This window comes from Protopterus annectens, chromosome 2.part2 (genome assembly GCF_019279795.1).
Source record: "Protopterus annectens isolate FY-2018-M chromosome 2.part2, PAN1.0, whole genome shotgun sequence".
Classification (NCBI taxonomy): Eukaryota; Metazoa; Chordata; order Ceratodontiformes; family Protopteridae; genus Protopterus; species Protopterus annectens.
In genome coordinates this window covers 345980333-346003054 of record NC_056730.1, presented here as the reverse complement: position 1 = coordinate 346003054, position 22722 = coordinate 345980333, and the positions used below count along the sequence as shown (strand labels likewise).

Below are 22722 nucleotides of genomic sequence, written 5' to 3'. Positions count from 1 at the left end.
TAAATTCTAGGAACCTTTGGGCTAGAGTGTTGGAGCTAGAGTAATGCTCCCAGTCTATGTTTGGGTAGTTGAAGTCACCCAATATAATGGTGTTTGGAGAGACCTTCATATTTTCCAGTGTTCTCAGGAAGGCCGAGTGGGGTTCCTGGGTTTGGGAGGGTGGTCTGTAGCAGGCTATAAACTGGAAGGCAGTTTTACTCACTGTTAGTTGCACATGGATAGTCTCTGATGCTTTGTGCTGTGCCACCAACCTGGAAGTGTGGGTATCTTTGACGAATATTGATACTCCCCCTCCTTTTGTGGTTCAGTCCAAGTTTTGGGTCCGAAAAGCATGGTATGAGGTATAACCTGGTAGTGCTGGGGTGCTCTCGGGAGCCTTGAACCAGGTTTCTGTTACTGCACAGATATCAATGTTCTCCATGCTAAGGAGAGTTTCGAAAAGTGCATCTTGAGGTTTAGACTTCTGGCGTTGAGTAGCATTACTCTTAGTTTCTTATCCCTTTTGATACCTGTGGAGGTGGGTTTGTCTTTCGAGCCTTGCCTAAAAAAGGCACTATGGGGGTAGCAAGAGCCTTTGCCAATATCCGAAAGCCCAGGGGTGACAGGTGCAAGCCGTCCCTAGCGAAGCATCGTGGCTTGTCGAGCATATCATCCCAGGCTGACAGGCATTGGATCCCCTTTGAATGACACCAATACTTAAGCCAATTGTTGAAATTGATCATCTTGTCTTCATATTGTGGCATCATTCTTGGTGAGGGTAAGATGCTACTCAAGGTCAGGGTCATACCGGCCTGGGCTACATGCTCAGAGAGCTCCTTTATGTCTCTTTTCATGTAGTCCAGGGAGGTACGTCTCAGGTCATTCACACCAGCATGGACAATGACTGAGTCATATTTGTGGTTGCCTTGGAGTGACCTGAGTGCTTGTGTTATGTGGCGGATCCTAGCGCCCGACAGGCAGCTCACCATGACCTTCTCCTTGTTCAGTCTGGTGAGTGGGATGTCAGTGTGCCTGACGGTAGAGTCACCTATTACAAGTGTATCAGGTGTGTTGTTTAGCCTTAAGGGCTGTGACTGTTCGGCACACTGGCTTTGTGAGCTATGTGTTGCACGTGTTTTGTTTTGGGGTAGCGGTTGCTTAGGTGTCTGCTTTGGAGGTCTCTGCTGCTTAGGCAGATTTTTATTTAGAGCCTCCGAGTATGTTTTTGTGTGTTTATCATTTGATACATAATGGAGTGTCTTCCAGAAGGTAAGACATACAAGAAGAGTAAGGTATTGGTTGGAGGAAAGCCACAGAGTAACACAGAGGATGAAGGCAGCCAAAGTCCAAGCCAAAAGGGAGATGGCAGAAGGATCAGGGAGGGAAACAAAGGCCTTTTAAAAGTAGAGCAGAAAGATCCGAGGGAAGGACAGAAGCGTCCAAATCCAGTAAGACAAGGAGGGAGATCATGGATGATATGGAAAAGCAATGATACTGGAAGAATCTTTCACTTTAGTCATGATGAAGCCAAAGAAGTACAGGGGGGTGTTGTCCTAGGATGGAGGCAGAGCAAAGTGGGGAGTATACCTGTTGGATATCAGGATAAAGAATGGAGGAGTTCCAGCAGTGAATGGCTGCTGTCAGGGAGTAAGACGCATGTTCCTCAGCAATCTGACCATTGTGTTGGTGGATTCCCTGTCAATGATCTTCAATAGATTACTATGCAGTGCAGAAATGCCAGAAAACTGGAAGTGACATCAGCAGTGCAGTCATACAAGGGTTGATGAGCAGAAAAATTTTGGAGACAGGGAAAACATGAATATAATGCTTGCAGAAGGGTTGCTTACTCTAGAATAACTGCAATCACATGGTTGAGACCAGAAGAATCATCTATTTAAATTTGACAGAGTTTTATGAGACTGTTACATAGAAAATTGAAAGATTGGGTACTGATAAAGGTGACCTTCTTGGTTTTCACAAAAGCTCTTAATTCTATATCATGTAGGTAGCTGCCAGAAAATAATTGAAGGGACTGTGGACAGGATAAGGGCTGAGGAAGTAGAGCATGATGTGGCTGAAAAGAGAGAAGGACAGTGAAGTTTGTGTTGAAGAAAACCAGAAATAAAGGTAGTGACTTGTGTAATACCATAGAAGTAAGTCCACAAGTGCAGTTTAGTTTAATAGTTTATTTCTGACATATTTGAGGGGATAGAGAACAGATTTATAATTTCATTGATCACATAGACAAGTATATCTGTAGTGGATTAAGGAAGACAGGAAGGGAGGATATTGGAAAGGATCATCAACTGAGTACCTTAGTTCTTTGCAGAGTAATATAACATACACTGCCTGGACCAAAACAAATCTCATGATTGCAAAAAATCATGAAACTGATATTGGTATATCTGGACTTAAGCTGACATGTGGTAATAAATGTTGAGGTTCTATATGCAGGACTGAAGGGAAAAAACAAAGAATCACCCCAACCCATATTTAGTGCTGCAATCCTTAATGGTTTGCTAGAAAAAGGCAGACTAAAATATGAGGCAATGTCATGGACAGTCTACAAAATCAGGGAAGTTTCTTTTTTTCTTTTGTTCAGTCAAGTCCTGGCCTAGCCCATCTTGGCTACTGTATGCAGTTATAGAGCCATACAAGATGAGTGACATCAGGATGCTAAAAGGAGTCTGAAGGAAGCCATCCCGCATTTGTGTGAAATGAAGGGGAAGGGGCATGGCTAGAGACTATAGCAGCTGAAGCTGGCTTCTGCTGAGACCAGAACAGACATATGGATATGATACAGGCATACCTGATCATGTCTTTACAATGAGAAGGGGGTCAGTCTTGAATGGGCAGAACTGGAGGAGAAGGCACAGGAAGTAGACTGCAGGGATTTACTGCTCCCTGCACCAGAGAATAACTATTCAAACATATTTCATGCAAATTCACATTAGCCCTGTGAAAGCAGATTTTAAAAACAATGAATTGACAAGATGGTAAGTTGCTTTCATTAACAGCCAGCCCCCCCTCCCCCATTTAGTGGCTGCAATCCTTAATGGTTTGCCAGAAAAAAAGTAGTTTAAAATATGAGGCAAAGTCATAGACAGTCTGCAAAATCAAGGACGTTTCTTTTTTTTTTCATAAAGATCAAAGAGCAGCCAGACACTACTGCAGACTTTAAGTTGAGCAAAGACATCCACAGCAAGCATGCAGTCCATAACTCTCAACTCCTTTCCTTAAGAATCAGGGACAAAGCAATGGTGGACAAAAGTCCAAACTCAGGGACAAATTCTACATATTACAGTATCTCACTTATAAAATTCACACACCACTGGGTTATGCATCAACATGCATTTTCTGAAGAATAAAAGGTAGGAAAATGGACATTATCTACTGACTGTAACCTCAGTGATTTACCAGAAAATCAAACATTTTATGAGAGAAAGGGCAAACGTCCAATGCAAAATAAAAGATGTTCTGCAAAATCAAAGACATTTAAGTGCTATGCTGCAGTCCGTCCTTAATAGCAGTTGTCAGTTCTATGATATCTGGTTGCCTGCCAGGATTAATATAATGTACTTACTTCACATTTTTGTGATCATTTACAATGGTGCATCCACCCTCAGCTCTCTTCTGCACTATTTGATATTACTCAGCTTTCTGCCTATTGCTTTCCTAATAAATCAATGAGCAGACAGTGTCAGCACCATGCATAGGCTTCCTAGGGGCTGCTTACTTATTTTTGTGTATTTATTTTAAGTAAATGTAGCAAGCATATAAACAAATAAATTAATAATTAAAAAGTGGCACCGTCCCATGCTGTATATGTGCAAGCGGTAGTCACTGTGAGTATGTATAGGAAGCAAATACTCACAATCCTATAATTTAGTCATCAACCCATTTGGACTCTGGCTCTTTGCTATTTCTAAAGAATTTGCAATTGTGAACAATTTTATATTCCAGAAAAGATTTAAATCCTTGAAATGCAACTCTCAGTTTCTTTGTAAGATTTAAGGAAAGACAGGATGCAATGGATGAGGTGGAAATTCAGCTCTTCATGTGATGGAACAGCCAATGGAATTGCTCACAAACACTCTGAGTTATGGCTTCTTATTATCCATCCCTGCTGTCAATTATCCCTCCAAACATACTGTAAAGCTAATCAAATTTTGAAATATTCTAGTAGTAGTGTTATGTTGTATACCTCAAATCAAAGCCAGAAGATGTTTAATATGTTTTTTAAAAAAAGTCTTTTGTGGTTTGGATTCCAAGCTGTTTCTGTTTTCACAGGTTTAAACCCTGAAAATACCAAGAGCAATCATGACTGAGCTATCCTCATACCTATGTTTGTACAGAATTTAACCTCATTTCACAACAGTTGGCAAGACCATAGGGTGCTCATACATCTAAGCAAGCTGAAAAATATTATCCTGTCTATATTTTTTCACTATCTAGATATCAAATAAGCTATTTTTCCATAAAGCCATAACATATTATTTAATGTAAGTTTTGAGAATGGTGAAAGAACTGTGATAGCCCTTAAGATAAAGCACTTGAGTGTAGTGGCCCTATAATGCAGAGGGATAAATACTTTACTGCACCTTAGATGACCCGTGTTGGAAGAGGAGCATGGGCAATGAAGGGGGCTGCAGGGTGGGTTGGCTTGCCCATGCCAGTGGGACGGAGGCAGTATAAGCCCACTGTAATAATGCCATGTTACAAGCCTGACAAGCTCCATGCTACATAAGCACTACACTGCCTAGTGAGCAGGCTGCATATGAGTGAAAGCAGACAGAAACTTCCAGAAGGCAGCAACCTTATAAGTCAGTTGTGAGATCATGGGAGTTGGAGTACACTTCCTGGCAGGAGAATGGTGCTGCACCAGCATCCTTCATCTCCTCACCAGACCAGGATGTGAGTCAGGTTGAGCCAGCGAGAAGCTAAGGCAAGCCCGGTAGAACCTGACGAATGAAGAAAGTAGCTGGTGACAGCTGATGGTCTGCTACAGGAAGGAAAACAATTAAGCACTCACTTGAGCATCTGGTATAACCACAGTTAATTCTTGGGTAAAATACAGATGTCATTGTGGCCAACATCCAAAGCAGATTTGGAAAGCTTTATATACTATGTGACCTGTCATTAGCCAAATCCAAGATTGTGAATCTTGTCATTTCTTCTGGAGGATAGCTTATTATGCTTGAAATACCTTTCCCATGGGAGTCCATAATTAGTACATGATGGCATAGTAGTGTCTACCCCCCACTGACCCCCTCAGTCCAACAGTACTACCACAGCAGTAGATTTTGTCATACATTTACCTGTACTGTACAAGCCTAGGATGGCTCACTTCTTTATTCAGATAATAGAACATAACAGAGATGTTCACAAATCCTCCGCTGACCTGATTAAGTGCTAAGAAAGAGAATTTTATGTTCAATAAATTTCACCACAATGTCACTCAAGCTGGGAACAACTTCCTTATGAATGTTGGTATATTATTATTCCGTCTTCCTTTAAAATTCAACTCATCATTTTGCTCTTTACAGCTAATACCTGTTTTTGCCCTTTGGGGGATTGGCTTTGAATCATAATAATCTCAGTAGAGAACAGTTGCCATAACACTTTTTTGTTCCATCACAATGTTGATTATCTGCCCCTACATATTTATGGACACTGTATATAATTCTTGATAGTGTTGCCAGACATTTGTGTTATCAGTGCACAGTTTTCTTTTATACCCTTGTGATATTCTAGATTTCATTATCTCACTGATGAAGACATTTCTTTGTCAGCACTCCTAGGGCTCTCATGCAAAAATACACAGCTGACAAGCCCATTGCAACTACCCAGTCAAGAAGCTACCAAGATGCAGGAGGAGTGCTGAAAAAGAAGATTCCTCCCGCTATTAACATTTTTGGCAACATTTCCCAGCCTGTTTCTCCCAGCACCCTGTGACTACCTCCAGGAGTATCTATTGTGCTTACTTGCCTTTTTGTTTCATACCGTGCTAGATATATTCCTGTGCATTAATAGGTACAAGGAAAAAAAGCTGTTTGTTAACAGTTAATTAAGGCTTTGAGGCTTGAAATACAGTAAAAACTGCAACCCAAGTCAAGGGCAAAACATAATTAATTATTTGTTAGTACTACTGAATAATAATGAAGAAAGAGAAGGCATACTGCTCCTTTTCATTTTGAATACTGTTTGCGATTAAAACATACTCTTGCCGGTTTGTAAAGATTGTCCTCTGCACTTCTACTGATAGGCATCTTAGTATGGGAATCATGTTTGCCCATTACACATTCCATCTGTTGCTATAGCACTACAGGTGCTCCAGTACCTAGCATTCACTTCCACTTGCCGAATATCTTGCTTGCACCTGCTAATTCATGCATCGCACCGTCTTGTAGGAATCATCTCATTACTGAGTAGTGACATTTAATCTTTTTTTTCGAAATGTTATTTGAAACAGCATATCATACCTCTGAGCCAGGGATTCCAGGGGGACCAGGTAGGCCAGGTTCACCTGTTTCACCCTGGAAAAAAAATGTAGACACAAAGGTAAAAGTCAAGCAACTCAATCCTTATTCATTTCTTCTTTCAATAAAATAGAAAAAGCAATATGTTACCTTCAGTCCTTTGGGTCCCTGAATCCCTTCTTCTCCCTGTGTAAAAAAGAATAAAACATGATTCTATGTGCTGCAGAAATGTAGACAGTTTGCATTTATACAAAAGATGAAGTTTTCTTCAGAAATATGCATGAATTACATTCCTAGCCTACAAGTATTTGTAATTCACATGTAGGGAAATTGACTTGAGACGTCTGCATTCATATCCGTATTCTAGATCTATGTTGGTGATTGTCAGTAAATGAATGCACAAACCCTTTATTAGAAAAACATTACTGTTTTCATCATTATTTCAACACTGCAGACTATTACATGCAGATGTTGCACAGCCCATTAATGGTTTGCTTTCTAGAGCATGTGCACTTTGCTTAAAGAAAACATTTGTGCAGACCACGCTTCCTTCAAAAATGTTCAGCCTAATAAATCAGCTAAGAAATAGTTATTAACTTTAAGAGCTGTTTTAAATTGCATCTATCTGTTACTTCATGTAGAAAAAACCCATAAAGGTACATTACTCTCAATGCATTTTATTGGGTTAAATGCCAAGAAGATAGTAGCCATGCAGTTTGTAAACACTTATTCCAAGTTCTTCCTAAAACCAGTGTTACCATTCTTTCAAATGATGCCTTTTACATTGTGTTCAGAGCTTTAAATACCTAGATTTCCATTTTGAGCCACAAATGATGCTCTGCAAGTAGGAGAGTGCACAGTGAATAGGAAAGTGTTTTTGTCAGTAGGAAACTGCTTCTGTGAGTGAGACAAGACTTCTTTGACTAGGGAAGTGCTTATGTGAGTAAAATAATTATTCTGTGAGTAGAAGAGTGCTTTTTTGAGTGTGGGAGTGATTCTGTGAGGGTCCCCATTAAATCAGTGAATGCTTAAAATAGCGAACGCTGTGTAATCGACCCTTTTTAATCGGAACGGCAAAATCCCGAATGCACGGAACAGCGATTTTTTTCCCAGGGAAAAAAATCACTGGGCTATTTTTGAGACTTTGCCATTTCCTCCACTGTGGTGCTATCTCATAGTTGGTATATTTAAGTAGGAGGGTGTGGGGGGCATAGCCCCCCACATCAGGGGGGTGTGGGGGATGCAGCCCTCCACTTTATTTTGTGTTTAGTTTTTTTTTGTTTTTTTTTGTTTTTTTTATGGAGCAGTGATTTTTTTTCCCTGGAAAAAAAAATCACTCTTCCATGTGTTCGGCATTTTGCCGTTTTGACATTTTAGGGTCAGTTATACAGCATTCGCTATTTTAAGCATTCACTGTTATAATATAGACCCTTCTGTGAGCGGGGAAATGTTTCCACGAGTGGGACAATGCTTCTGTGAGTAAGGGGATGCTTCTGTGAGTGCTACAATGCTTCAACAAGTAGGAGAGTGTCTCTGAGATTAGCAAAATGGCTCTGTGAGCAGCAGAGCAGCAGAGTGCTTTTGTAAGCAAGAGAGTGCTTTTCTTTGAGTGGACAATGCTTCTGTGAGTGGAGTAATGCTTCTGTGAGTAGAGAAGTATTTCTGTGAATAGGCAGATGCTTCCATAGGTGGGGCAATGCTTCTGTGTGTTGGAGAATACTTTGCTTATGACTGAAGTGAGAAGAGTGAAGGGGTTAGCACTTGATCAAATCAGGTAAAGGTTTTTGTTTTTAAGGAGGGAATGTAAAAGGGGTGGTTGTTAAGTTTAGGGGTTTTGTTTCTTAAAAAGGAAAAAAAAAAATCTGATCCTTAAAGTTTTGTAAAACATTTGTTTCTTTTTTAATTTCTCCAACTCTTTTGGGGTACTAATACTATGATGGGAATGGACACCATTCCTAAGTCAAAGTATGATTAAAGTTCATGAAATTCGTATTGTTTCAATCTATGATATCAGCCAAAAGTGCTCTTCATAGCACTCACAATGTGCCCAGTAATGACTCCTTTTGCAATTCGTATGGGGTTACATGGATTGGCAACATACCTAAATACGATTGTAGCCTCTTTTATTATAAGACCTGTTGCACCAACTACTATTGAAACTGTCTGGGTATCTTTCTTCCACATTGCTCTCATTTCTGCCTGCAGATCTTAATATTTTATGACTTTGTGTCTCTCTGTACAATAAACACTGTTGTCAATGGGTGTAGCAATTTCAATGATCAATGCTACTTTTGTCTTCTTTTCTTTGACCACTATATCTGGTTTTCTAGCATCTATCTTTTGAACTGTTGGTAATGGGTGATCCCATGTGATATAAACTTCATCATTTTCTGTGATGCTTTGTGGCTCATGTTTCCAGTGTTTTTCATACACTTCAATACCATAATGCTTGCACAATCCCCAGTGCAACAGTCTTGTCACATTATTATGCCTTTCAGTATACAGTCCTTCTGCCATTAGTATGCCACAACCAGCAAAGTGGTGTGCGACTGTTTCCAATTTGGTTTTACAAAACCTACATTTGTCTGTTTCTTCTACATGTTCATCGGACTTTGTAAACCAGCGTGTATGTAGCCCACTATCTTGGGCTGCCAGTATTAACCTTTCATCTCTTGGTTTGAATTCGCCTCTCCTTAACCATTCCTGTGTTTGTTTCTGATCATCATGAGGTTCTTCCAGAAGTTTTCTATACTTGCAACTATATTTATGCTTTTTCCATATTTCTTGCCTTCTCATCTGTTCCTTAACCTTATATTCTTTCTTTTGTTTTGTGGCACATTCAGTTGCTGCCTGATTTTTATCTATTTTTGGTTTGATTTCCATTCCTGCTTGACGCACTTTCTTGGTGTGGGAGTTGTGGTGTTGCTAGAAGCTGGGTGATTTATTCATAAATGTACAAATGACTTTGTTTAATAGTGTTTGGAGCCTGTTACAGTTGTTAGAGGACCTTACATGTTCAAGACGTTCTGTACTCTGGTGCTGGCAGTATACCTTTTGGTACTTCAAGTGCAAGACCTTATGACTGGTAACTAGGAGGCTGTTCAGACTAATAGTTATATAAGTAAGATGAGAGGAAAAGCATTTTTCCACTTACAGAAACACTCTCATACTTGCAGAAACATTCTCCTATTCACAGATGCATTCCCTTACTCACAATCACTATTTTACACACTGGATCTCCCTCCTTCTTAGAGAAGCATCGTCTCACTCACAGAAACATTACACTGCTCACTGAATCACTCTTTTACTCACAGAAGCACTCTTCTACTCACAAGTGCATACTCCTAATCATAGAAGCAGTGCCCTACTCTCAGAAGCATTCTCCAATAGGGGATTTGAACCATTGAACAGGGCTCCTCTAAACATCTGGTCCCTGTTCACTGTTCATCAGTTCATGCCTCATCCAAACAACTGCATTCATGAATTATTCATATTTAGCTGTTGGGTAAATGAATATTTTGTACTGCCCGATTCCACTGCAAACTCAGTCTCTCTGACAAAAAGTATGCCTGCAATTTATTTTGTTGTTATTTATGGAACAGCACCGTTTTGCTTGAATTACCTAAATAGTTGTACTGTACTGTTACACTGTATTATATTAGCTATAAAACTTGTATAGTTAGCACTTTTATAGCTTAAAAAAGTAAGATCCTACCCATCTACCTTAAATAAATAAGCAAATATGTAACAATGTAAGAAAAAGTAAGTTAATATATACATGAAATCATTGCACTCTGTTTTACTGTTGTAATCTACTATCTTATAGGATCATAGGAAGTTACTGCACTATTGACCCTGAGGCCCTTATAAGCCTAGTGAAGAGTTTAGCCCATGTTTAGACAAGTTAACACCTGATGCCCCAGTCCAGCAGGGAAACAGGTATAATCCCAGGGGTGTATTTCCTGTTTCCCATCCAGTCATCCAGGTTGCACTTAAAAAGGGATAATGAGGTGCACTGCTTGACATGAGAGGGAGTCTATTCCACAGATGGGGGATCTCTGGGACACAAATCTATCCAGCCAACAAGTGTTATTGATGTTACAGACCAGGTTGAGATCGCTCATGTGCGATCCATGGAGCTTGACTTGTGGATATGAAGCAGTCCCATCAAGGCGGGATCTGAGATTGCTTTGTATGCCAGACCGAGGTCACCTCTGAGGAGTCTGTATGAAACTGAGTAGAGGGACAGGGCTTTTTTCCTGTCAGTGTGGGATAGATATTTGAGGCTCTGGATTCTCCTGGTAAGGAACCCATATGCTCACTCCAGCTGCTGCATGTGCTTTGCAAGGTACATGCCGAAAGGGGCATTGTACTCAGTAATTGGCCTTATATGGGAAGAATACAGGGCTATTATGACCTCCTTGTCCCTGGATGAGATACCCTTACTTATAAGGTGGGCAATGTAGAAAGCTTTCCATACAATGGGAGCAACATGCTGGTCAAATGTCAGGTTGCTATCAACCTGGATGCCCAAATCCCTAATGACTGATTGCATGCTTAGGATGTTGTTATTAATGTGATACTTTGTAGAGATGTCAGTCTCCCTAAAGGCGATGATAATGCATTTTTTGGTATTCAGCTTGAGGCCATGTTTCTGGCACCAGTCATTTTTGTTGTTGTTTATTACTTCTCATTTAATAACAGCAGCCTGTCTAAATCTTGGAAATATTCTCTCCCTTTCTTCTTATTGATGCATATACAGTTTGTGGTTGCCTGGATTTGTGTACCACTCATAATCTGCAAATGTTAGGCTTATTTAAAGTGCTAAACCTTAAAGTGGTTCACAGAATGCAATGTATCCCAGTGGTACTTTCCTGCTGGTGTAAATGTCAGAGTGTGTGTTACTATGAGTGAGGGATTTGGCTACCTGACCAGGAAAATTTACATCCTTTACCATGCTGCTTGCCATACCCAGTGACAATGACCTTTGCCACCCACGATGGGCACTATGAAGTGACCATAGGTGCCGGAACCATAGGGAGATGGGGAGTGGAAGCCCCCCCCCCACACTTTTACAGCTGTGGAGGGAGGAGGACCCAACAGAGGACTCATGCATGCTTTGCACCTAACGTGAAGAATTTTGCTTTGCACACTAACGTGAAGAATTTGAAAACAAAAGTGTGCAGAACTATGCTTTTAAACACAGCTGCCTGAGTCAACCACAGTAAGACGATACTTTATGTGCTCTGTTCAGTTGCATTTAGCTATTCTGGTGCTTGCTTTGCATTTAGCTATTATGGTGTACGTGTGTGATGGCTGGTGGTTAGAATTACCCAGGTTCAAACCTCGTACCTTAGGTACAAAGGCCTGCATTCTCTACTCATACCACCACTTGTGATTCAGGGAGTTGAGTTAGCTCTTAACTGTCTATATTTTCACAGAATATTTGGCTCAAAATTTGTGGTTGTCTGGCAAATCAGTCTTCCTATCTTTTTAGGTAACACAAAACACTGTTTTAGCAACTTTCTAAGATTGTACAACCAATATTTAAATTGTGTCCCTGGTTTTGGGCTTTTGCCCTCTCCCCCCAAATAAATTTTGGCTTTTTTCAGATTTCTTCTGCTGTGAAATTGAGAGATTTAGTTGTGTCAAGTGGGTGGTGCAGTGGTAGTGTTGTTGCCTCACAGCAAGAAGTTCTCTGGTTCAATTCTCAGCTGGGTTGCCTTCTGTGTGGAGACTGTATATCCTCCTTGTGTTTGTGTGAGTTTCCACTGGATGCTCTGGTTTCCTTCCATGTCACAAAGACATGTGTCTGGTGCATTTCTCCCTGAACCTCTGCTGAAAATTGGCTTCATTCCAAGTCAGACTTTCCTGCTAAACAAATGTTAAATAAATTAAAAAAAAGGTCATGATGGTACGGCGGTAGTGTTGTTACCTCGCAGCAAGAGGTTCTCCCGTTCGATTCTCGGCGTGGCTTGGGAGTGCCTTCTGTGTGGAGTCTGCATGTCCTCCCCGCAGTTGGGTAGCGTTCGAAAGACATGCGTGCGTAAATGGGCGTGCATTCATTGAAGGTTGGGCCTCGAGCTGGCACTTCAGTGTTTCGTAAAAATCTACTGCCAATCATTAGTGGACCAGAGTTCCACTGTGGCGAACCCTTACCGGGAAAAAGCCGAAAGACAAACAACAAGGAGCTGAGAGCTTCAGGGGAAGAGAAGTTTAGTGCTGCTTATTCCAAGTCTGTTTGCATTGTTAGTAGTACAACAGGTAGTAGCCTTCCTTTTGATGTAGAAGGCTGTGGGTTCTACTCCCACAGTATGCAGATGGATCGCTGATACTGTACTGTATTGTACTTTAAAGGGAGTGGATGTTGCAGCCCTATGAATGTCCTCCTTTGGAGGCATTACCTAGTAACTATGAACCTGTTATCAGTTTAACATCCATTCCCTATTGCAATATTACTAGCTTATCCTTTTTTAATGTAACATAGGCAACGTATTCTTCAAGGGCAACAGCCACTTTATTTGTAGGCAAAACAATGAAATATAAAGTTGTTTCCTAGCAGCAACCTCTTCATTAGTTAGAAATCCCTTTAATGTGAAATTATTTAGATGACTTACTTCTGCAGATTTTGTATATTTACTGATATTAGTGGATTGTAATGACATAAGTTTCAGTCACCTTTTATGGTTGAAATGTTCTGAAATGTGTAGTTTTGTCATTATTGGTTCATACATTTTGTTTCATTGCTTACTAGAAGCCTGTTCAAAACTACAAATTTAAAACACATTCTAACAACTGGTGCTGTATTATACAAGGCATATAATTTAATACAATGAGGAAGGTGAATTAAAGAATGTATACATGTATGCATGGCCCTAAAAATGTGTTTGAAAACAGCCCAGAGGAAAGTGTGAAAGGTTCTAAATCATGGGCAAATTTTAACCTTTACTCTCGTTACCAAAGCAATGGATGAAGCTAAAACAGTTCACACCCCATTACCTTGACCTGGCCAAGCCTTTCGACACAATACCCTACTCAGGTGAAGTACAAAAGATGAATAATGTAGGAGCAAACACTTGCATTACCGCAGGATGCAGGAGATCAAAATAGGGGAAGAGACCAGTCACCAATGGAGTTGCTCAGGGTTCGGTGGTGAAACTTTTTCTGTTTGGCATATACATCTCAAAAGTAAAAGGAAATACTAAAGGGCTTTGGCCAGCTAAGTCTGAGATGACTGCAAGCTACGAGCAGTTATTGAATCCCCAAATGACTTAACCATCATGCAGGAAGGTTTGTCCCAAATAATAACTGGTGCCAAAATCATGACAATGCCCTCAGAACTGACCCAATTGTTTGGCATTTGGGAACTTGTGTTTACATTGACTTAAATTTTGACCAACATGTCCCCAGTCATAAGAAAGTATTTCTATATTGCTCAACTTATAAATAAATTGATTGTGACTACATCTAGAGATGTTGCTGTTCACCTTTACAAAGCTCTCATTAGGTCAATCATTTTGTATAATGCCCACTTTGGCATGTATCTGTCCAGCCCCATGCAACAAATGGAATTCCTTCAGAGATACCTTTCAAAAAGGGTACAAGTCCTAAACCATAAGTCTTGCATGGGCCACCTCAAAAATGTATTACTATACTCAGTATCCTACAGAGTGCTTAGATGTGATGTGTCTGGCATATAAGGCATTCTCCGACCTAATACAGATGTACCTACTGAACATCAGCAAGTCAAATGGCATCAGAAATACTCAGTCCAGGTGTCTAAACTGAATGTTGTGGAGAGCTGGATATATATCACAGAGGCTACCACTGTTCTAGAACAGACTATTCATAAAAATAAAACAAAGCTCATCTGCCCATATTCAAATACAACTTGGATCTAAGGATCGGTAATAGAAAATGTACTCCAGGATTGCCCCTCATGCTACTAATGGATAGAGACAGTTCTTAAATGCTGCATCCCTTACATGGGTCCCCTCAAATTATCTATAGTGTGATCACAGTTATTCTCACTAGGGCTAATATACAATTATCAGCCATGGGATAGGTAAGACCAATCAGGAAATGTTAATTCAAGCACCAAAATGGAAATTAGTTAAGCTTAAAATGCCCTCCAAGTGAACCAAGTAAATAGTTTTAAAAAACTGCTCTTTTTAGATCACTAAGTATCCCTCTCACCCTCCGCCCCCTGAGTCTTCAACAGCTTCCGGCACCTATGGAAGTGACATATATTTCCAGTGGTGCAACTGGCCTCATTAGAATTAAAATTATTCTAAGAAGGGGTGACGCAGCCTTTTCTGAAACTGTCTGACATACATAGTTTATAATCTCAGCACTGTTTACTGGTTCTAGTAACCTACCAGAAGAAAGTTCAGAGCATGTCTTCAAAGAAGAATCCCTTACTTTATTTAGTTATTAATTTATTTGAATTTATTTACCAGGAAAATCTGAATGGCTCATAATAACCACAACAGCAGCAAACAAGACATAAACAAAACATACATTATAAGACAATAGATTATAGACTGTGCAAAACAAGTACATTTAATGTATAGAAGCAGAACATAAGAAATACATGTATAATTATAAATGAAATGCAAAGAAAAAACTATATGAAAGGTAATGGTGTAGGTCATCCGCATGAAAGTGGAGAGATAGAGGAGAAAATATATCAGTAAGAAGATGCATCTTACAACTTATAAGAGGATTAATAGGTGTTGTGGTGCAGGTGTTAATGGAGGAATGACGATACAGTGAGTCAGGTTTAGGTGTGTGATATGCACACAGATTGTTAAATATGAAGGGCTCATATTGGATATACCATGTGTCTCAGTTATTCCTATACCCCTTTGGGCCTCACCCAACAAGTCTTTAATTGAATGCAACATGGATGGGATTTAGGAAGGCTTAACATGAACAGCAAGCCTTACCATGGCAGTTTTTCCAACTTCCAGTAAGTATTTCTGATTCTCAGACTGCCCTACTGCTGAGGTTTCCTACTATTGGAGGTCTCAGCACAGCAGCGTTCTATAATACTGTACCATGCTAATGTGGAAATTCAGGGGAGAAGGTTATGTTAATTAGCCATGTATTCTCACCCAGATATGCCAGTGCCTGCAGCTTTATGCTACTGAGTGATTAAGAGACAAGCAGTTTAGTCCCATGTCGTTTCATCGTCTCCATACCTGAGGTTTTAACATGCTTCAGTTTCATATATACTCTGGATCTGCAAGTACAAAGCAGTAGATGAGCAAAAGATGCCACTAAAAACGTACTTGCCATACAACTTGTATGCACACCATAAGTGACAATCAGCTGGAATGCATACAACCTACGGTCTGCATTGATGGACAGTCGGCACAAGAATGTAGCACTTAATATCTTAAGTATGGACTTGTTCCATATTACCAGGCCAGGCATACAGAACCATACTAATGTGTGACAAAGGTCACAGGCTTGGCACGTGTCTGACACAGCTGACATGAACTTCAAGTAGAATGTTTGCATGGATGACACTGAGCATCTGCAGGAGTACATCATGATGTGGCTAAGACAGTATGCCTGGAGAATGCAACGAAGAAAAATCAATCAACATATAAGCAGCATTGCTGAAATCGCTATGCATTACTATAGTCAAAAAGTTGTGTATCCAGGTGTAACAGTTACTTCTGCAACTGTTCTGCAGCAAAAAAGGAAAGAGTATGCAGATAATTGGAAGCCATCAGAGAAGAGACAGATATTTTTCATGACATTAATGAGTAGTTACCAAATATTGCACATAGCAGGATTATCATTTATCACAGTGCATACATTGCTCCCGCAAAACTAGCTACTTCTATTTCCACAACTGATGGAAAATGTATAATACATGGCTCCATACTGCTGATATACTGCATACATTTTGGAACTGTAAATACGTTACTATTTTTTAAGACTTTATTTCTTTTACATTGCAAAATTATTTGTGTTAAGTGTGAACTTTACTGGACACAAGCACTATTTTGTTCTGGGGTGATATACCTCTGAAAAACAGATCCATAGCCATGACTTCAACACTTTTGTCTGAATATCACAACACAGATATGATAGAGCTTGCTATGCATGTGTGTGAGGCAGGAGAGATACTGGTCTTGAGTGATATTTTTCCATCACCCAGAATGATGCCAAGATTCAAATTAACCTAGGTTTGTAAATTAAGAACATTTGAACTTATGTAAATACTTGTTAAGATCAGTCTTGAAATTGTGAATTGTTTTTTTTTTACTACTACCCAGTACCACTACTGTATATTTTTTTTGGTCCTTATAGTAAGTTTATTGTTTAAGCACCAGTTCCAAAACACTCATGCTGTAGAGTAGAGGTTGATTATTGTAAGGACTTGATCTCTTAAATTAAGGTAATGTCATCAGCATACATGGTGATGCTAAGGTTAGGTAAATCATATGGTAGGTTGTTAATAGTTAGAGAAAACAATGGATCTAACATTGATAATTGTGGGGTAGCCATTATGAGGTGACTGTTTTCTGAGCAAGTAGATTGAATTAATGCTGTGAAGGATCTGCTTGTAAGATAAGCACCTAATTACAAAGTGACTGTGTGAAAATCCAGAATCTTCTAGTCTATGGTTAGCAATTTTAAATGCACATTTCAAGTCTAGAAAAAAACAGAACCAGTCAGGAATTTTTTTTCCATGTTTTCTTATCTGTATGAGGTTACTATAAGAACAGAAGTCTGCATGCAATACTTATACCTGAAAGTAGGCTGTCTATCTGCTAGAAGACCATATTTCTGAATATATTGTAAAGTTTAATTGTAAATTAGGGAACATGTTATCAATTGGTCTGTAGAATGAAACATTAATCGGGTTAGCAGTTTTTGCTTGTGGAATAATTAGGGTATGTTTGAAGCTTGGAGGCATAGTTGTAGTATTCAATGTTAGGCTGCAGAGGTAGGTTAAAGGCTTTACAGAGTTTCAGCATTTGCAGTGAGAAAGTTAGGGTGAATGTAAAGGAACTGTGGGTTATAGCTATACAATTGTTGCATTTCTCTTCTATAATTTGATGCAAAATGGATAACAGGTAAGTATTTTGTATAAAGGAGTGAAAGGTGTTACTCATATATACTGGATAAAATTGGTACAGTAGAGGTAGCCAATTACCTATTTTTAAAGTGTTTATCACACTTGAATTTAGGGTGGCGGAAGAAATTGATTCTGGAAATGCATAACTAAGTAATTAAATACAGAATATTTTAAATTGCTTATGTTTTCGTCATGTATGTTTCTACTGAGGTTTATTAATATTAGTTAGTGTTTGAGTATCATGTTTTAATTTATGTTATTCTAATTGTTTTATTCTGTTTCAATGAAAGCATGCTTTCTTTCTTTCCTTCTATCCTCCCAAGATTGATTGGCCAATCGGTTTTGCTATGAGGGCTACAGAAGATTATGAGATGATATCTCCTAGGCAGCCATCACGCATTTCTGGCAGATGGCCTAAGGTCCTTCTTCCCCTGATAGATATAAGCACAGTTGCATTATGCAAGGGCCCTGCTATGCTCTTCTCCTGAAAAGGCTATGCAGTTTTCAATAAAAAGTCCCTGGAAGTGTAGTGCATATCACTGCTTGGTACAACCAAGCACATATTTTCAGCCTGTATCATGAATGCTGTGCTAATATCGTACCACTTCACTCTGGTAGTCATAGATACAACAGGCTAGAACACCTCTCCCCACCCCAGTCAGTGGATCAGTCTCTCCCTCGTATCCTCCCTGACTGGTTCTTTCAGTGAATTGGCTCACTCTCACAAAGAATTGTTTGCTGTTTAGTTCCTGCCACTAATTTTCTTCCTTATTTAAGTTAATCTCTTTAGTTTTTGTTTGTAAGTTTCATTATTTTTGTAAGGGATACATTGATTGATGGAAAAAAGTGACAAGTGTGAGCATATATCAATATAATCTTCAGTTTCATCCTTTACCTGAACCAAATAGGACATTAAACAAGCTGCATTCTCAGCAATCATCTGTAAATGCAGCTGTTTTACTTACAAACTCAATAATGACGTAAAGGATATGAACAGTCCCTAACATAGTTACGGACTATCCCTTTTTACACTTCTCTACAGGCACAGGTTGTAATTAGAACTCATACTGTTAATGCTTTAATACCAGTGAAGAGAATTTGCATGTGATGCAGCCAATGCTGTGTTAGGTACTAGCAGAGTTTTCCTGGAAGCAGACCACTAGAGACAGACTGCTGTAAACAAGAACTGCTGTAACACTGCATGAAGCTAGCTCTGTTTCTGGTTAAATACTTGCAAACTGTTGTAGCACTCTGCATGTGCTTAGAGTCGCCACTTGCCTACAGAAGTGGTATTACGGGAGGGATATTAGCTGTATTTCACAGCATCTGGTCGTATATGTCACAGAAAGGCTCTGTTGTCATGCAGAGGTATATGGATGCAAGAATGCTGTGTGCTTGGGGAGCAAAACAGCTTTTAAAACAAAGAACTTGGTAATAATCAAAAGTGTATTATGGAATTTATTTTTCTTTACCTAAGTGTGTGTATATATATATATATATATATATATATATATATATATATATATATATATATATATATATATATATATATATATATATATATATATATATATATATATATATATATATATATATATATATATATATATATATATATATATATGTTTACAATTTCAAATTAATGGCATGCAAAAACAACATTAGAGTGCAATCAGCATACCAGTTCAATGAGTTATTTGGGAAACTCCATTTTTATGAAATAACTTTCTTGATAGATGATTAAGAAAAAAAAGATTCAAAGGGTTTGAAGATCACATCTATAAGGGTCCAAAGTGTACAAGACACTGTGTAAGGAATACAAACCATATAGAAAGCTAGTATATAAGGTTAAAATATAATAATTTCCATCACTGTATTATTCTGAAATGTAACTGTTGTTGCATTTTATATCTATATTTCTCTATATCTATCTCTTTCTCTCTATATATGTATACAAACATACACATGCAAACACTTTTAATATCTAGCTGTCTATATATCTATCTGTCTGTCTATCTATCTATCTATCTATCTATCTATCTATATATCTATCCATCTATACATGGTGCTTTGTCTAATTTTAGTTCCTCATGAGTTAGATATTTCGTTAAGTATTCTCATTCAATATTAGCTTCTCTTTCTGAAGTGTAAATGTTTGCTATATTGCTAAATTGCTTTTGTAATGTGTAAAGAATATATTTATGCATATTTTTTCTTTCAGTTTTATAATTTTATTTGTGCTGCATAGCATTCTGTAATGCCACATCTATTTATTACATTGTTGTAATGAAACTTCGCTTCATGAGTATTGTGATTTTTGCCAGTGTTCTATGAATGTTTAAATAAATTATATTGTAATATATTATTTATATATACTTGATCCCCAAATTATGTCTGAAAGGCTTCATTAACTAAGCTCACCTATACATACATAAATAAAATAAAATGTATTTACACAAAATGACACTAGTTCATTATGTTGTTCTGCAATATGCAACAGAACTGCCAGCTGGACATTTTAATGTATGAAGAACCACCAACAATACTTTTGAATAAAGTAAGTCAGTGCAAGAGACTTTTTTATTAAAGGAAGGTGATTAGAATTTGACTAATTGAATACCACATGATTTATTGCATGCCTGTTGCAAACAGACTGGTGTTGTAGTCCCAACAGCTTCTCTGACAATGCATGCATTTTAAATCCTTTGCTGATAAGACTGGGCTGAAAGTAGGTGGGCTAGCAACAATTCTGGGTACTCCCTTAGTAACTGCCCCCATCCCTAAAGCTTCATTTACAAACTAAGCTGCATATAGTCAAATTATACTGAGTTTTATAAGGTGATCTAGACTAAACTATGCATAGTGCAGCAAGTTCATAAATCACTCTAGCGCACTGCTTCTATCAGAAAAAAACAATGTAGCTCATGGGTATGATATGGAAAAGGAAAGAAGGGTGTAGAGAGGGGTGTAGAGAGCTCCTAGACTATGAGCATTACCATTTACTCTACAGGATGTGGGAAAGGGTGCCTTTGGACAACAAGGATTGCATAAGCCATTTGTGATGGAGACAACTGAGAACACAATCATTCTGTACACAAACAGTAGGTGGGCAGGAGTATATCAGCGTAAGGAAAATTCTGCATGAAGCAAGGAGCGTGGGGATTCCTTGACAACAAAAACTATGTTGTGCAATCTTGAGAAAGGCAAGGGAGCTGTAGACATAAACATTAATATACATTAAATAGAGGGGTAGACACTGTTGCATATAATTATACCATGAAGACCTTGCTATACATTCCAACAGTGGGGCCAGATGTAATTCATAGCAGATACTACTGTTGTGACACCAGGGATACCTCATAGTATATTGATTGCCTAGGCAGGCATCACTCCACAATCTCCATTCCTATTCATGAATTTAATTCAAAGTGTTGACTTTACATGGAAAAATGACAGCTGAACACATTTAGTACCAGCTACAAAAACAAGTCAAATAAAGATGATGTTAAAGTACTCACAGCCTACGTTTCAGATTTAAACTTTATTGTTTACCTACTGACTTAGATTTTTATTTGAAACCAGTGATTCTTTGCACCATTTCAATATCACATAATATTGCCCTGACATTTCCAGCAGAGACTATGTTTACTTCATGTACTTCTTGTACATGACAAAAAATGTAACCTGCAAATGTCCTGAACCACTAGGGATTGCATCCACATTATCAGAAAATTACATTGTACTGTGATACAATTTTTTTAAGAGTGTCAAATTCAATCAATGAGATTTATAAGAAAAGGAAGGGAAAAAAGATGTATTTGCTTGGAGATAAGTTATGCAGTTATAGTTATTTTATAATATTTTGTGCAGTCTGTATGTTTGAAGTATGTATCTTTTGTAAACTTAACGGCCACTGGTTGAAACAATACATTTACTACTGCTAAAAATTAAGGGTTACAAATATTTTTGTCTCATCCTACATTCTGCCACCCTGACTTATTTGGTAAATTTTTTATAAAAATTGTGCTTGGATTGCTGGAGGAACTTTGGTACTTCTATGTAGGATATGAAAGATCACAGAAATATGTATGATTTTCACTCTATGAAGAGGAGTTGTTCTTCCTTGATGACTTTGGCTATCTGCTGAATGGATGATACAGCAGTTGGTAAGAAGGAAAGATGGAAACAAACCAGAAAATCTGGAACTTTCTGAGTGATTGCATGAAGGGAAAAGGGAAAAATGTTTAGAAGCACAAAGAACAAAGTAGTACAAAGAAGTATGCACAACAAACTATATATGTAGACAAAAAATTCAGATTGTGTCACTGCAACACGAAATTAGGGCAACATTACAATGGAAAGAATAGAAAACAAGTTAAGAATAGGATTAGAGCATCTGATAGCTAGAATGTATACTAACAGATGATATGCTAAGAAAGAAGAATGGAAACAAATGAGAAAATCCAAAACTTCCTGGGTGACTGCATGAAAGGATAAACTTTTAGTAGCATAAACAAAAAGGCAGTACAAAGAATTATGCAAAACATACTATGTATATATATATATATATATATATATATATATATACTGTATACAGACAAAATCTCAGACCATGTTACTGTAACATGAAATAAGGATAACATTACAAAGAAATGAAAGAGAAAACAAGGTTAGAATATGAACAGAGCTTCTGGTAGGTAGAATGGATACTGAAAGGTGGCATGGTATGGTAATCTAGGTTCAGAAGTTTATACTAAACTAATTGCCATGATCTTTACAAGCCTAGCCATGCAGCTCAACCCAGTTTTGTCCTTGAGTTCCTTGGACACCTATATGGTGGGGTCTGTTAAGAAGGAGGTAGTTAAGGATTATGTGAGGGGGGCATGTTAGCTGGGGATTAATTTATTTCTGATGACCTCTGTCCATCAGGACACGGGGGTCAGAATTGCGGGCATATTTGTGATTTTCCTTCCAATGCTCAGGGTTGTGTTTGAATTGGGTCAATGATGAACTCTGCTTCATGTAGATGAAGAGCTTATTCCATAGTGCAGGGGTACTTTGAGGCGCATATCGGCCTCTCAATGCTTCATGTAGATGAAGAGCGTATTCCATAGTGCAGGGGTACTTTGAGACGCATATCAGTCTCTCAATGCTTCATGTTGACGA

At 38.5% G+C, this 22722-nt stretch overlaps 1 protein-coding gene across 1 annotated transcript in view; it reads right to left on the bottom strand.

The window, feature by feature from the left end:
* The window catches only part of COL19A1 (collagen type XIX alpha 1 chain), a gene marked incomplete in the record, with an annotated part of 3251042 nt that overhangs the window by 937786 nt on the left and 2290534 nt on the right, over positions 1–22722 (bottom strand). Inside the window, 2 exon segments of the mRNA XM_044063894.1 lie at positions 6462–6515; positions 6609–6644. Of these exon segments, the coding sequence (XP_043919829.1) occupies positions 6462–6515; positions 6609–6644 (90 nt within the window).